Here is a 14,615-nt window from a genome sequence, read left to right on the forward strand (position 1 = left end):
TGTATATATATATATATATATATGTATATATATATATATATATATATATATATATATATACACCTGTTGTGAGGAGGATTACTTAGTTATATTTAGGAGACCTAGCAGGTAAGGCTTGAGAATTCCAAATGGAATGGGGAAGCAGGAAGTGTGTGTCTCTCTCTCTGAGACAGACTCTATGGTGGTTGGGACAAGTTGTAACTGACCCTGGGAGACCTCAGAGGAAGTGGAGTTTGTACCCTGATTCCCTGGGATCCTGAAGGAAGACTGTCATCTACTTGAGGAAGATTTTGGTAGAGACTATTAATCCTGACCTGAGTTACAGGTTAACTTGGGCTGGGTTAGCTCCCAGAATCTACCCACCTGAAAGAGTACAGCTAGTGGTCCTGCAACATTGGTGGAGTGTGTCAGGACTCTGCTGTGAGGATTCCCACTTCAGTCCTGCTATTCTCTGGGCCCTGTCTTGCTTAGGTCTCAGTTTGAAGATAAGTCCCTTCCCTGACCCTGTGGTTTGCCCTTAGTCTGGAAGTGTAGAAACCCCTATTCCCATCCTTTACCATAATTCCCTTAATTAAATTTGTTACAAACTCTTGTCATTTGCTTGCTAGTTTCCACAGGCCCCATGTCTAGATGGTGCAGGGTGACAGGCCAAACTGCCACTTCTGTTAACAGACATTTTCCTTAGCAGTTAAACCCAGTCTCCCTAACTTGTTAAGTCCCCATTTTTTGTCATTCCAGTCTCCTACACACCCTTCTGGACCCACATACAATATTTAAGTTATCTCCCCTGGTTTTCCTCATAAGATACCAGCCTAAAATCTTTACTATTACTGACTCTGCTGGGTTAGATAATAGCAATAATAAAGTTGTCCCCAGAAAACCATAATTAAAATAAATATCTGTTATTTGTAAGAAATCACTTCTCCCCTTGGCACATTAGCCCATGATAAGATTTATTTATCAGATAATGATACTTAAGAACTTGGATGCTGAAGGAATCAACTACAATACAAATTGGTTTCAATGAGAAAAGTCACACATGCATAGCCTTGGGTGATGAAAGACAGCAAGAGGACATCCCACCATAAAAATACTTGTTCTGGCTATCATGTGGCAAAAGATGAGGGAGACAATGAATAGAGGAAGGTGAGAAAACACAAAACCACTCAGTTTGTCTAGAATAAACCCTGATTCCAGATCTCATAAAGTGATGGAAGACGATCATTTCAACAATTATACAGTGATTATGATAAGGTAAAAGATAAGCGCTCTAAAAGGAATCCAAACCCAAGTGAATGTAATAACCAAATCTGACTCAAGAAAATATATAATGAAAGCTACCTTCCTCCTCTTATCAGACTAGAGAGGGACTATGGGGGCAGAATACTGCATATGCATCCAGAGGCAGTCACTTTGGTCTTCTATTTTTGTTATAAGGAAAGATTTCATTCCAGGGTGGGGCAGGCTGCCTACATCTGAAAATTATTGTGATATTAAAAACAGAAGACACCAATAAAACTTTGACTTTTTTAAATAGGAAAAGACAATCATTTCCAGGAATGAAAAAGTGAATTATTTTTAAAAATAAACAAGCAGGTATTTATTTTAAACCATCAACTAGTTACTTATCTCACTGACTGTGTTCATTAAATTCTAAATTAGCACTATCGACACAGTGCTGTCAATTGATACCTGTGGCATGAAGATCCACACGCTTGTGAGGTAAACACAGAAAGGTGCAATCACGCTTCCTACACGGCACAGCATGCTACCACTTCCTACAGCAAGTGACCTAAAAATTTTAAGAAATGTTGAAAAAGTAAGGGCATATAAATTAAGGAGTAGCAGATACATGACAGAAAACTAAAAACATTTATGGCTTTGGTTCTAGGAAGAATATTTGAACATTGCTAAATTTCACTGGTGGAAAGGAGTTCACAGTCCAAACTGCATTGATATATGGACTTCTTTAGATCCATACAGTTCATGGTCCCCTCTACACCTTCAAAAGAGGTTCTTTAGGAAATGCTGTGATCAGAAATATTTATCACTTGGTGGGCGGCTGGGTAGCATAGTAAATAGAGCACTGGACCTGGAGTCAGAAAGACCCGAGTTCAAATCCAGCTTCAGACACTTACTTAGTTGCATGATTCTGGGCAAGTCACTTTGCCTCTATTTGCCTCAGTTCCTCATCTGTAAAATGGGAACACACTGGAGAAGGAGTAAGCCACTGTGTATCCTTACCAAGAACAGTCCAGGGATAGATATGATCCATGGGGTTATAATAATTAAAATAAAATTATGAGGCAGCTTTATAACTTTATTAAATCAAAGTAGTAGTAGTAGTAGTAGTAGTAGTAGTAGTAGTAGTAGTAGTAGTAGTAGTAGTAGTAGTAGTAGTAGTAGTAAAGAGAGGGAAAGATAGGAGAGAGGTAGAGAGTTACTTAACTTTCTACTCTATTGGGCCTCCATGATGAATTGAAGCTCACAACCAACAGAAGTTCATTCATGTTCCTCACTCCAGCCAGAAGACCTCTAAGACCTCCTGGTCTTCCACTTATATATAAGCTGTTTCCTACACCCACTAGCTCTCACATGTCACATCTCAGGAACCAACCATAGTTTCTTAATTTGCCTGGGCAGTGCCTGTGGAATCAGCTTCCTGTCTCATTGGTTCCTTAACTTCCTTTCTCTGAGGTCTTGTCTATACCTGAATTATTTAGTGGTCTTTGATCTCCAGGTCACTGAGTGATAGCGTTAACAAAGTGGCATAATGGAGAGAGAAATTCTCTTCCAACAGGGTCATGAAAAGTTGGACAAAACTAAACAACAACAATGATGGAAAAGGAATTCTGAAATGAAGTTTTTCAAGAACACAGGCATGAAATGATTGGGGATAATTCTGACAGACTTATACCAGGGAATTCTAGTTGCCTCCAAAGAAAGAACTGCTAGAGTCAGATGCAGATCAAAGCATATTCTCTTTCACATCAGTTTATTTACACTTTTTGGGGTTTCAGTTTTAAATGAGTGTGCTCTTACGACAATGACCAATATGGAAGTGTTTTGAAGGATAATACATGAATTACTCAGATCAAATTGCTTGCCATCTTCTAGTTGGGAGAGGGGAAAAAAGGGAGGGAAATGATTTGGATCTTATGATTTTGGAAAATGTATGTTGAAAATTATTATTACATGTACTTGGGAAAATGAAATGTCTTTGAATTGAAGAACAAAAAGAATATTGGCATGAAACAAAGCCAATGCATGGGGTTTTGCAACCACAAGAATCAAAGACAACATTATGCCTCACCTTACACAAGTGATGGGCAGTTGAAAAATTGTACATAAATCTAATTTTTCTTTCACGTCAAGTAGTATTTTAAATATGTTAAATTTAAAAGTGGAGTCAGAAATAAAGAACTCAATTCAAAGGCTGCCTCAGACACTTTTGAACTGTGTGACTTTGGTCAAGTCACTTTACCTCTGTTTTTCTCAGATTCTTCATGTGTAAAGCAAAGCTAATAACAGATCCTACCTCACAGGCTTATTGCCTGGACCAAATGAGACAATATTTATAAAGCACTTAGCACCAGTGACAGTAGGCACTTAAAAAATTGCTGGGGGTCCAAAGGGGGATTACCAGCAGTCCAGTTCCCCTTGGGGGCAGGACAATTCAGTGAAAATGGAGTGGGAAGAGCCAGAGACCCAGTAGGTTTGCAGCGGCTGATCTGAAGTGCCATCTGCTGATCTTAATTTTTATAACATTTTTCTCAAGATTACATCAATGTTGGCATGAATTCCATTCCCGCCATACATCTTATCTTTGGATACAATGTGTTAGGTGTGTTTGACATATCTCTTGGGCCACAGTGGTAAGAAAGTGCAGGCTTTTTCATGGGAGACAATTTCTTCATATTTCATTCATTGTTCTTTTATATTAAATTACTGTACCAAATAGGATCTGGGATGGGGGAAACTTGGAGACTGTTCTGGCCTGTTTTTGTAGGCACCTGTGTATGGGAATCTGAGTTAAAGAGTTTTAAAATCTTTAACATTAACTCACTATATGCTGGTTTGTTGTGAAGTGACTGTACTCCCTGGGGTTGTGTAAGGATATTGATTACAATAATTTCAGTAAAAAGGAATGTTAGTGAGAAAAGAGTCACATAGGGGAAACTGAGTGGAACATTCATCCTTCTGACACCTGCTGCTGGTGTCATAACTGGTTATGAGCCATGCTAAACATCACGGGCTTTTATGGCTTCTGACAAAGAATGCTTATTCCTTCCCTTCCCAGTGCAAACCTGTATCATCACCTCTCTTCTGGACTTCTGGACCACTAAAAAGTATCTTTTAAAGTGAATTGTCACCCCTCTAACAAATAGTTTCACTTGTTCAAATGTTTCCATGTTGACTTTTTATTGAAGTGGGATATACCTCTAACTGAAAAGAAACCAACTTCTTTTCTAAAATTTCCATCATACTAGCTGCCTTTTTTATTGGTATTACATATACATATTGGTTGCTGGTAGTGGACGTCATGCTTTGAGGTTTGCCATGCACTTCACAAAATTCATCTCATTTGAACCTTATGACAATTCTTTGAGGTAGGTACTCTCATTATCCCCATTTTATAGATGAGAAAACTGAGGCTTGAAGAGGTTAGTTGAAGTGACTTGCCAATGGTCACAAAACTAGTGGCAAGGAAGGAATCAAACCCAACTCTGCCTGTCTCCAATTGCAGCACTCGATCTACTATGGCCACCCAGCACAACTATGAGGAACATACGTTCCTACCAGTGAATGAAATATCTCCTTTTCTCCTCAGTCCATGGAAATCATTCAAATTCTTCCCTGCCCTGAATTATAAAAAATCCCCCACAAAAAGAACTTTTAGAATTTGTGTCTACTACTATTCCTCAAATTAGGTCTTGCTTCATTAAAGGGAAATAGGTTTCTTTAACTGGATATGTTCCTTAGATCACTCCCATGACTTTTCCTGCCCATAGTTCTGAGTTCATAAATGAAGCCTAAGAGCCTCCAAATACAAGCAATTATAGCACTACTGGCTCTGCTTTCACCTAGAGGAGGGCACAGCAAAGTGCATCCCAAGAGCTACCACCCGTTTTTGTACAGCCCAATAGCTAAGAATGGTTTCTACATTTAGGGACATGGTTTGCCAACTCCCAATCTAGAGAACAGCAGTGATATATCATGAGAAAATAAGCCTGCTGTGGTACCACAAAAAAAAATAGGAGTCATAGGATATTGGGATTTAAAGCTAGAAATAGCCCAACACAACTGAGTTTTAAAGTTCTTTAGAACTGTGCATAACCTTCAAAAAAACGATTTTTTAAAAATAAATGTTTCAAAATAATTATTTTTAGTTTTCCAGTGCCAATGAACTATATATAACCAGTAATTAGTATAGTATCTGTATACATTTGATGCTTAATAAATATTTATTGATAGAGACGGGAGGTCCTATGTTCAAATCTGGCCTTAGACACTTCCCAGCTGTGTGACCCTGGGCAAGTCACTTAACCCCCATTGCCTAGCCCTTACCACTCTTCTGCCTTGGAACCAATACACAGTATTGATTCCAAGATGGAAGGTAAGGTTTTAAAATAAACACACAAACAAATAAATAAGTAAATGAATGAATAAATGAATGAATAAATGAATAAATGTTTTTGGTTGTTGGATAACCACGACCTTAGAGTCACAATATACTTTAAATAACATAATAAAAAATAATTTCCTTTATCTCTTTCTATATTATTATAGATGCAAAATGCTGCTGAATATGACATGACCCCAGAGCTATGAACTGCCTGAGGACTGTTGAGCTTGTCCAAACCAATCAAAATAAAATAACTGGGTGCACCTGGAGCCCCAAATTTTGAACAGATGCCTCCCTAGCATCTGGCTATTTTAAATAACTTAACTCTTTTCAGCAATTCTCCCTGGATAGCATTCTCTATGGACTTTCCATTATTATGCAAAACAACTTATGTAACAGCTTTAGAGGCTGTGCCTTCCATGAGACTCTTTCTCTGTTGAAATGTATTTAAACCCTGCAACCCCACCCCCAATAACCCCTCACCTCACTATCCCCTCACGGACACTCTTGCCCTGCAGTGCTGGGTGATGACTTGGTCTGCGAACCCCTTGCCTTTTATTGTTGCTTCTTTAATTTAATTCAGATTGACTAGAGAATACCTGGGACTTCTGTTTACTGAGTAACCAATTAAATGAATGATCTGTAACTGCAAGGTCTCCTAAAGTCCTCTTCCAATGTCTCCTTGCAGAGTGGAGGCATGCTTGAGTTCTCAGCAACTATACCAATAGGGTGCAAACTGGAATACCCTATTGAGTGACTTACCAACTGCAAAGATTGTGAGTTTATACCTGGCTACTGGACAGTTGTCTTTTGACAACAAGCCAAGTGAAATCCAGGGAGGTTCATTCCAGGTTGTTCAGGGTGGGAAGAACATAAATTTTTAGCCATAATAAATCACAAAGCTTTCTGAGGCACAGAGGAGAGTTGTTATCTATATCAGAGAAGGTTGCACCTACAAACCAGTCACATATCCTGAAATATCAAAGGATGTATATTCAACAATAACAGGAAAACAGGAAGATAAACCACCAACTCTCACCTTATGAATGTTGGATACAGCTCTGCTGTATACAGGTAAATGAGGCCAAATGCAACACCAATGGTAAATTTTCCTGCCATATTTGCCAAAACATTCAAAACACTGCAGTGCTGTGAAAACAATGCAAATGTGTCATCCTAAGGAGTTTGCAATATACTTTGATTCATTATCTACTTTGAACCTCACACAACAACCCTGAAAGAGGAGAACTACAGTTATTGATCACTCATTGAAAAATGGAAAAAATTGATGTAGAACCCAATTCACATTATAGCTAACAAGTGTCAGAACCCTGTTATCTAACCCAAGAATATTCTGACTCCAAGTCCAGCATGCTTGTCTCTACACCAGGCTGCCTCTTTCTTTTCTAGTTCTTTCTTTATTCACACACACACACACACACACACACACACACACACAAACATACATACATACATACATACTATACATACATACATCCTCTAGAGGTATCTAGAGCTAAGAAGTGGAATCAGGAAGAAAGATCTCATCAAAACCTGCTTCAGACACTTACTAGCTGTGTGACTTTGGACAAGTCATTTAACCTCTATTTTCCTCAGTTTCCTCATCTGTAAAGCAAAGCTAATAACAGCTCCCAATTCACAGCTTATTGCATGGACCAAATGAGAAAATATTTATAAAGCACTTAGCATCAGTTGACAGTAGGCATTTAAAGAATGCTCATTCCTTTTCTCCCCATTGCAAACCTGTATCATCACCCCTCTTCTGGACTATTTTACAAGCTTCCTACCTACTTTCCCTGTCTTACTTCTCTCCAAAGCTTCCTTTGTACCATTGCCAAATGATTTTCCTAATGCACAGCTCTCACTACATCACTCCCCTGCTCAGTGGCTACCTAAATCACTTAAGAATTCTCTCTCAACTTAGATGGGCACCTCAGCCTCAAAATAGCTCCAGGTTTTGTTTCCAGCTTTGTTACCCTTTTCAGGAACTACATTCCCACTGAACTAGATTCTGATCTCAATCTGCATGCCCTCACCTGGTGGGAGTCTTTCATAAAAGCAGCAAATCCCCTCTGAGCAGAATGTTCCCCTTCCTCATTCTTCCTGCTCCCCCACCAGTCTTCCTCATATGAGGTTCACCACACTGACCAGTCTTTTCATGGTACATTACCTGATCACTGTCACTTTAGTGCATTTTCTTAGTCATCAGATTTTCTTATAACACTTTGGCTATCTCCTTTGCCCTTAATACACTCTACCCTAGATTCTATTTATTTGTTTACATGATGTATTTCTCCCATAAGAATGTAAATTCCTTGTAGGCAAGATTTGTGTTACTATTCCTCTGTATTCCTAGTGCTTAATGCACCCACACATAGTAGGCACTTGACAAATATTTTCTGAGTCACTAGAAAAGAAAAATTAGGACTGTCCTTGGGTGTGTTTAGGTGATTTGGAAGGTATATTTGGTCTCCCAAATATGAGGATAAGTTACTACTACAGTATTAATCTATGCTCACTGGGCTAAAAGGGCTCTCAGAAAGCAATAGGATCCCAGGTGTGTCACAGTACAAACTTAGGGAAAGTTATTGAATATTTGTGGGCCTTTGTTTCCCCATTCATGCAAATGCAACAATACACCTAGGTGGCACAGTGGATGCAGCAGTGGATCTGGAAAGAGAAAGACCTGAATTTAACTCCAGCCTCAAACACTTACTAGCTGTGTGACCCTGAGCAAGTCACTTAGCTTCTGTCTATTTCAGTTTCCTCATCAATAAAAAGAGATAATGATAGCATTTACATTCCAGAGTTGATTTGAGGATAGAATGAGATAATATTTGTAAAGTGCTTTGAAAAATACATAAATACAGCTTAAAGAGCTACATGTGTTATTATTATTATCACATGCACATTATCATATGATACTTATCTTTCCCCTGAAACAAAGCAAATTAAACTAAATATATTTTATTTTGAGAAAGTGGAAACATCACAACACTGCTTGAGACAACTGGATACACTTACTAGCTATGTGGCCCTGGACAAGTCACTTAACCTGTTACATGTTCTTACTCCTTAAAAGAGATAATAATAGCATCTACATTCTAAGATTGTCATGAAGATGAAATGAAATAATATTTATGAATTGCTTTGCAAAGTACAGACATACAGCTTTAAAAGGTATATGTCTTATTATTGTTATTATTATTATTATATGCACAAGTATTGTTCCATCATGTCTGACTCATCATGACCCCATAGACTATACCTCTCCATGGAGTTTTCTTGGCAAGGATTTGTTTTTTGCCATTTCCTTCTCCAGTGGATCAGAAGTTAAGTGACTTGTCACACAGGTTGAAAATGTCTACGGTCAGATTTGAACCCAGGTCTTTGTAACTCCAGGCTCAATCCAGTGATGGGCAAACTATTCCCCACGGGCCAGATCCAGGCTGCAGTTTACCCATCACTGCCTTAAGCAATCCCTTAATCACTACATCTGGATGTGGGGGCATAGTGATTAGGGAATTGCTTAAGGCAGTGATGGGCAAACTACAGCCTGGATCTGGCCCGTGGGGAATAGTTTACCCATCACTGCACTGGACCATTTAGCTGTCTGCTAATAATAAGTATGATGTGGCATCTATCTCTCCCCTAAACTAACGTGAATTAAACTAGAATATATTTTATTTTAAAATTTTGAAAACATCACAACACTGCTTGAGATAACTAGGAATACTGAGGTATCACAAAGCCAGTGCTAAAAAAGCACAGTCATATATATATATATATAGATATATATATATATAATTTCCAAAGGGGAAAACCTATTCCATAATTTGAAAAGGAAGACTCATCTTTGTGAGTTGAAATCCAGCCTCAGATACTAGCTGTGTGACCCTGGGCAAGTCATTTAACCCTATTTGCCTTGGTTTCCTCAACTATAAAATGAATTGGAGAAGGAAATAGCAAACTACTCCAGCATCTTTGCCAAGAAAACTCCAAATGAGGTTACGAAGAATCAGACACAACTGAACCACAATAAAAAGTGCGGAGAACCTGAAGGAAAATATTGCCTATTGGAGGTCAAGTGAAATGAATAGTCAAAAGTGGTGACTTCTCCCTCTCACGTTGATAAAATTCCAACCCTGCCTGGGTCATCAATCAGTGTAATTCTGATCCCAAAAGAAAAGATCCTGATATTATTTCCTTTCAATCAGTCAAAAGTCCCTACTGTGTGCCATGGAGACTATAGGAGGTACTGAAGAAACAGACAAAGGATGAGACAATTTCTACTCATGAGGAACTTTCATTCTAACAAGAGAAGCAACAAGGGCACCTATAAGTAGCTACCAAATAAATATAAAGAGAATAAATATTGAATGCAGGGTGGTTTGGGAGGGAGAGTGGTAGTGGTTAAGGGCATCAGAAAAGGATAGTGCAAAGGATACCTGATTAGAGATGGCTCGTTGGCTGGATAGTAGAGTCAAGGATGGTGAGTAATACAGAGTGAAAATGAAAGATAGATTGGACCTAGATTGTGGGTGAGTCATGAAATTTTGAATGTTAGGTTAATTCATACCAAAAAAAATTAATAAATATTTTCATATGAATTTTATTCACCCAGCATGAATGATTTAAGTATTGTACTTTTTTCTTTTCATTTTTTTCAAACCTTTACCTTCCTTCTTAGAATCAATACTGTGTATTGTTTCCAAGGCAGAATAGCAGTAAGAGCTAGGCAGTTGGGCTAAGTGACTTACCCAGGGTCACACAGCTAGGAAGTATCTGAATCCAGATTTGAATCCAGAACCTCTCGTCTTAAAAATATGGCAGTGAAGAGATGGCTCAATAGATTGAAAGTCTGGCTATTGAGCCACCTACTTTCCCATGTATTTTTTTAAAAAATTAATAAAACATACCTGAAATATGTGAGCCTTCATCTCAGATGAACTCACAAAGAACTCTGCTCAAACAGAAAAAGAATTGTGCCTATGACAGTCACCCAATTCTCTAATAGTGCCAACTTAAAAATTCAGTGTACCTCAATTCCTCTTGGCAAAAATTACTGAGCCTTGAATCAAGAAAAGTCTGAGAACCACTGATTATGGGGCACAAACAACTCACCTGAGGGATCAGCATAATCACCATACAGATCAGGGCACTAGAGATAAGAAATGGTGTCAGAGTGTTTCTTCTTCCAACTTTATCCATTCCAATGCAAGCAAAAACATAAGCGGGGAGTTCCACGGCACCTGTCAATGGAAGATTAAGCAAACTGTAGGGCTTCTACTTGTAGAAAAGAGGACAGAAAATGGGGTTCCTATCTCTGTAGAGGCAATGTCCTATATAATGGGGAAACTCTCCATTGGACATCAAAACACCAAGATACAAATCTAACTGTATGGCCTTATCTCACCTTGGACGTCTCTGGACCTCACTTTCCCCATTTGTCAATGGAAAAATTCTAAGGTTCCTCCAAGCTCAAACTCCTCTGACTGATATGAAATGAAGAATTTATTCTGAATCTATTTTTATCTGGATTCACTTTTATTTAGGCCACTGGCTTCAGGCCTGATCCTTTTGCAAACACTGATTCTGGAATGATAACCATATCCTTGGAAAAGGCATCTCCTAAACTTGCAGATGTTCTGTCTGTAATTTAACTAAGGTTATAAATAAGAATAGCATTTTCGTGGGAAAACAAATTATGACTACAAAGCAAACCCTTCCATCCTTGGGTCCCAAGTGAATCTTTCCAAAGGGACTCCTCCCCCTCATCCTCACCCCTTCTGCCCAATACCACACACACACAAAAAAAAATCAAATTTCTGCCCTGGTACTGCCACAACGTGGGTCCTCCAAACAATGTAGTTTGGGTAGAAACTGGCTCATAAGTGTTTCCATAACAATTTTAAAGTATCATTGAATCATAAACTGGGAGCTACAAGATACCTCATTGGCCATCTAGTCCAGTGGTTCCCAAACTTTTTTAGCCTACCGCCCCCTTTCCAGAAAAAATATTACTTAGCCCCCTGGAAATTAATTTTTTTATTTTAATAGCAATTAATAGGAAAGATAAATGCACCTGTGGCCATCACCGCCCCCTGGATCGCTGTAGCACCCACAAGGGGGAGGTGGCACCCATTTTGGGAATCACTGACAATCCTCCCATTTCACACACAGGTATAAGTGTCTGAAGGAGAATTTGAACCTAGGTCCTGACTCTAAATCCAGTCCTCTTTCCACAGAACCACATTATCTGTGAAATGAAAGAATACTTCTGGTTAAGACAATCTCTACCTTCAGAATTTCACAAACCAATATACAAATATTTGCGGAGAAGGGAAAAATGGAAAAACTCCAGCAGTGAGGAAGGGGGAAAAGTTAATCATCTGCTTAGGGCAGTCCAGTGGATACAGTGCTGGATCTGGAGTCAGGAAAGCTCATCTTCCTGAGTTCAAATCTGGCCTCAGACACTTACTAGTTGTGTGACCCTGGGCAAGTCACTTAACCTTTTTTGTCTCAGTTTCCTCATCTGTAAAATGAGCTATAGAAGGAAATGACGAACCACTCCAGAATCTTTGCCAAGCAAACCTTAAAATGAGACACAAAGAGTCAGACATGCCTGGAAATGTCCAGACAGCAGCATGTATCCTATTCTCTCCCAAATAAAATGGAAATACAAATTTAGCTTTAAAAGATTAGCATTAGGGGGCAGCTGGGTAGCTCAGTGGATTGAGAGCCAGGCCTAGAGACAGGAGATCCTAGGTTCAAATCCGGCCTCAGACACTTCCCAGCTGTGTGACCCTGGGCAAGTCACTTGACCCCCATTGCCTACCCTTACCAATCTTCCACCTATAAGTCAATACACAGAAGTTAAGGGTTTAAAATTAAAAAAAAAAAAAAAAAAAGATTAGCATTGTGATAGCACCTGGATAACCTATATCAAATTGCTTACTGTCTAAGGGAGAAGAGAAGGAAGGGAGGGAGAGAGAACTTAGAACTCAAAATGTTAGGAAACAAATGCCCAAAAAAAATGTGTTTTTAAATGTAATTGAGAAAAAATACAATATTACTGAAAATTAAAAAAATAAAAGATTAGCATTGCTAAGCCTAAAGAATAATAATTTCCAAAACACTTTCCCAAGTGCTTTCACATATAATAAGTCATTTCACCCAATAATTGCTTAAAATTTCCTGTAAAACAGGAAAGTAGTATTGCTAGATCCATTTTACTGATAAAGAAATGAAAGATTCCTATAAAATGTAAGCTTCTGGGGGACAGAGATTCATTTTGTTTTGTCATGTGATAGCCTTGATGTACATTGCTTTGGGTAGGGGAAGTGTTAATAAATTTGGAATTAGGAGCAGCCAGGTAGCCCAGTGGAATAAAGAGCCAGGCCTGGAATTGGGAGGACCTGGGTTCAAATGTGACCTCACATACTTCCCAGCTATGTGACTCTTGGGAAATCATTTAGCCCTAATAGCCCCCTGCTCTTATGCCTCAGAATCAATTCTAAGATAAACAAACAGGGGCAGCTAGATGGCCCAATGAATAGAAAGCCATGCCTAGGGAAGATCTTGGGTTCAAATTTGACCTCAGACACTGTCTAGCTGAATGACTCTGGGCAAGTCACTTTAACTCAATTGACATCTTTACCATTCTTCTACTTTGGAACTAATACTATCAATTCTAAGACAGAAGGTAAGAACTTAAAAGTAAATAAATAAATTACAAATTACAAAACCTAGATTAAAATCCTGACTTTTCTGCTTCTTACCTATGTGATCTTGGGTAAGCCATTTAACCTCCCCAAATCTGTTACTCATTTGTAAAGTGAAGACATCAGTCTAGATGGCCTCGAATATCCTCCTGAGCTCTTAATCTGCGATTCTATTATCCTATAAATGTTTGTTGAATTGAATTATGGTTCAAAAAGATTGACTTGACCAACTTGGTCATGTTAAGGTCTTAAAAACAGGTCTGTTTCTTGAGGGCAGAGTCTACATCTATTTTTTCCTCCATCCACATTACTGCTCCCAATTTACAAGAGGAAAAAAACTAATTCATCAATTAAGTGACTTACCCAAGGTCACAAATTTAAGAAATAAGGACACAAATTCAGCCCTTCTGACTCCTAGTCCAGACCTCTTGGCCTCTCTGATACTATATCAAAGAGAAGGAAGTTTGAACAAAGGGATTGAGTTTAACTACGAGAACATTTTCTGGACTGCAAAGAGCTGAACTCCCGAATACTTCACCAAGGGTGATTGTTGAGACTCTTTTCTCCAGTGATTTTCCAAAGGAGAATTAATTAATAAAAGTAGCTAGCATTTGTATGGCACTTTAAGGATATATATATATGTACATATATATATAGAGATAGATAGATAGATAGATAGATAGATAGATACACATATATATGTCTATAGGTATGTATATATTTCTATATATATATAAATATAAACATTAAATATTAAATAATATTTAATTATAAGCACTTTGCAAAGAACCTTATCAATATCTTATTTTACCTTCACCACAACCCTGGTTCTATTATTACCTCCATTTTACAGAAGAAGAAACTGAGCCTAGGATAGGTTAGGTGACTTGCTCAAGGTCACACAAACTATTAAGCGTCTGAGATTGGTTTTGAGCTCAGGTCTCCTTGACTCCAGTCCAATTTTCTATCCACTCTGCCAATGAGTTTAAAGTGATATATTTTGAAATATCAAGTTTGGTTTTTTTTGTTTTGTTTTGTTTTAAATAAAGGCAATGTGAGAGGGAGGAAAGGAGAAAGAGAATGGAGAAGAGAGGGTGATAAGGTAATATAACTAGGCTGCCTTATGCTATAATTATTTGAGTTCAAGTCTTAGCCCTCACACTAGAATGCCTAACTAGAGGCCAAAGATCATAGTCATTAATAATAGATGAATGATGCTAATTGAATATTATTTTTATCAATTG

General features: G+C 38.3%; 1 protein-coding gene across 1 annotated transcript in view; it reads right to left on the bottom strand.

The window, feature by feature from the left end:
* The window catches only part of SLC22A16 (solute carrier family 22 member 16), a 39,175-nt gene that overhangs the window by 13,229 nt on the left and 11,331 nt on the right, over positions 1-14,615 (bottom strand). The window contains 3 exon segments of the mRNA XM_044675409.1: positions 1,693-1,792; positions 6,666-6,775; positions 10,772-10,933. Of these exon segments, the coding sequence (XP_044531344.1) occupies positions 1,693-1,792; positions 6,666-6,775; positions 10,772-10,933 (372 nt within the window).

This window comes from Gracilinanus agilis, chromosome 4 (assembly GCF_016433145.1).
Source record: "Gracilinanus agilis isolate LMUSP501 chromosome 4, AgileGrace, whole genome shotgun sequence".
NCBI classification, from domain to species: domain Eukaryota; kingdom Metazoa; phylum Chordata; class Mammalia; order Didelphimorphia; family Didelphidae; genus Gracilinanus; species Gracilinanus agilis.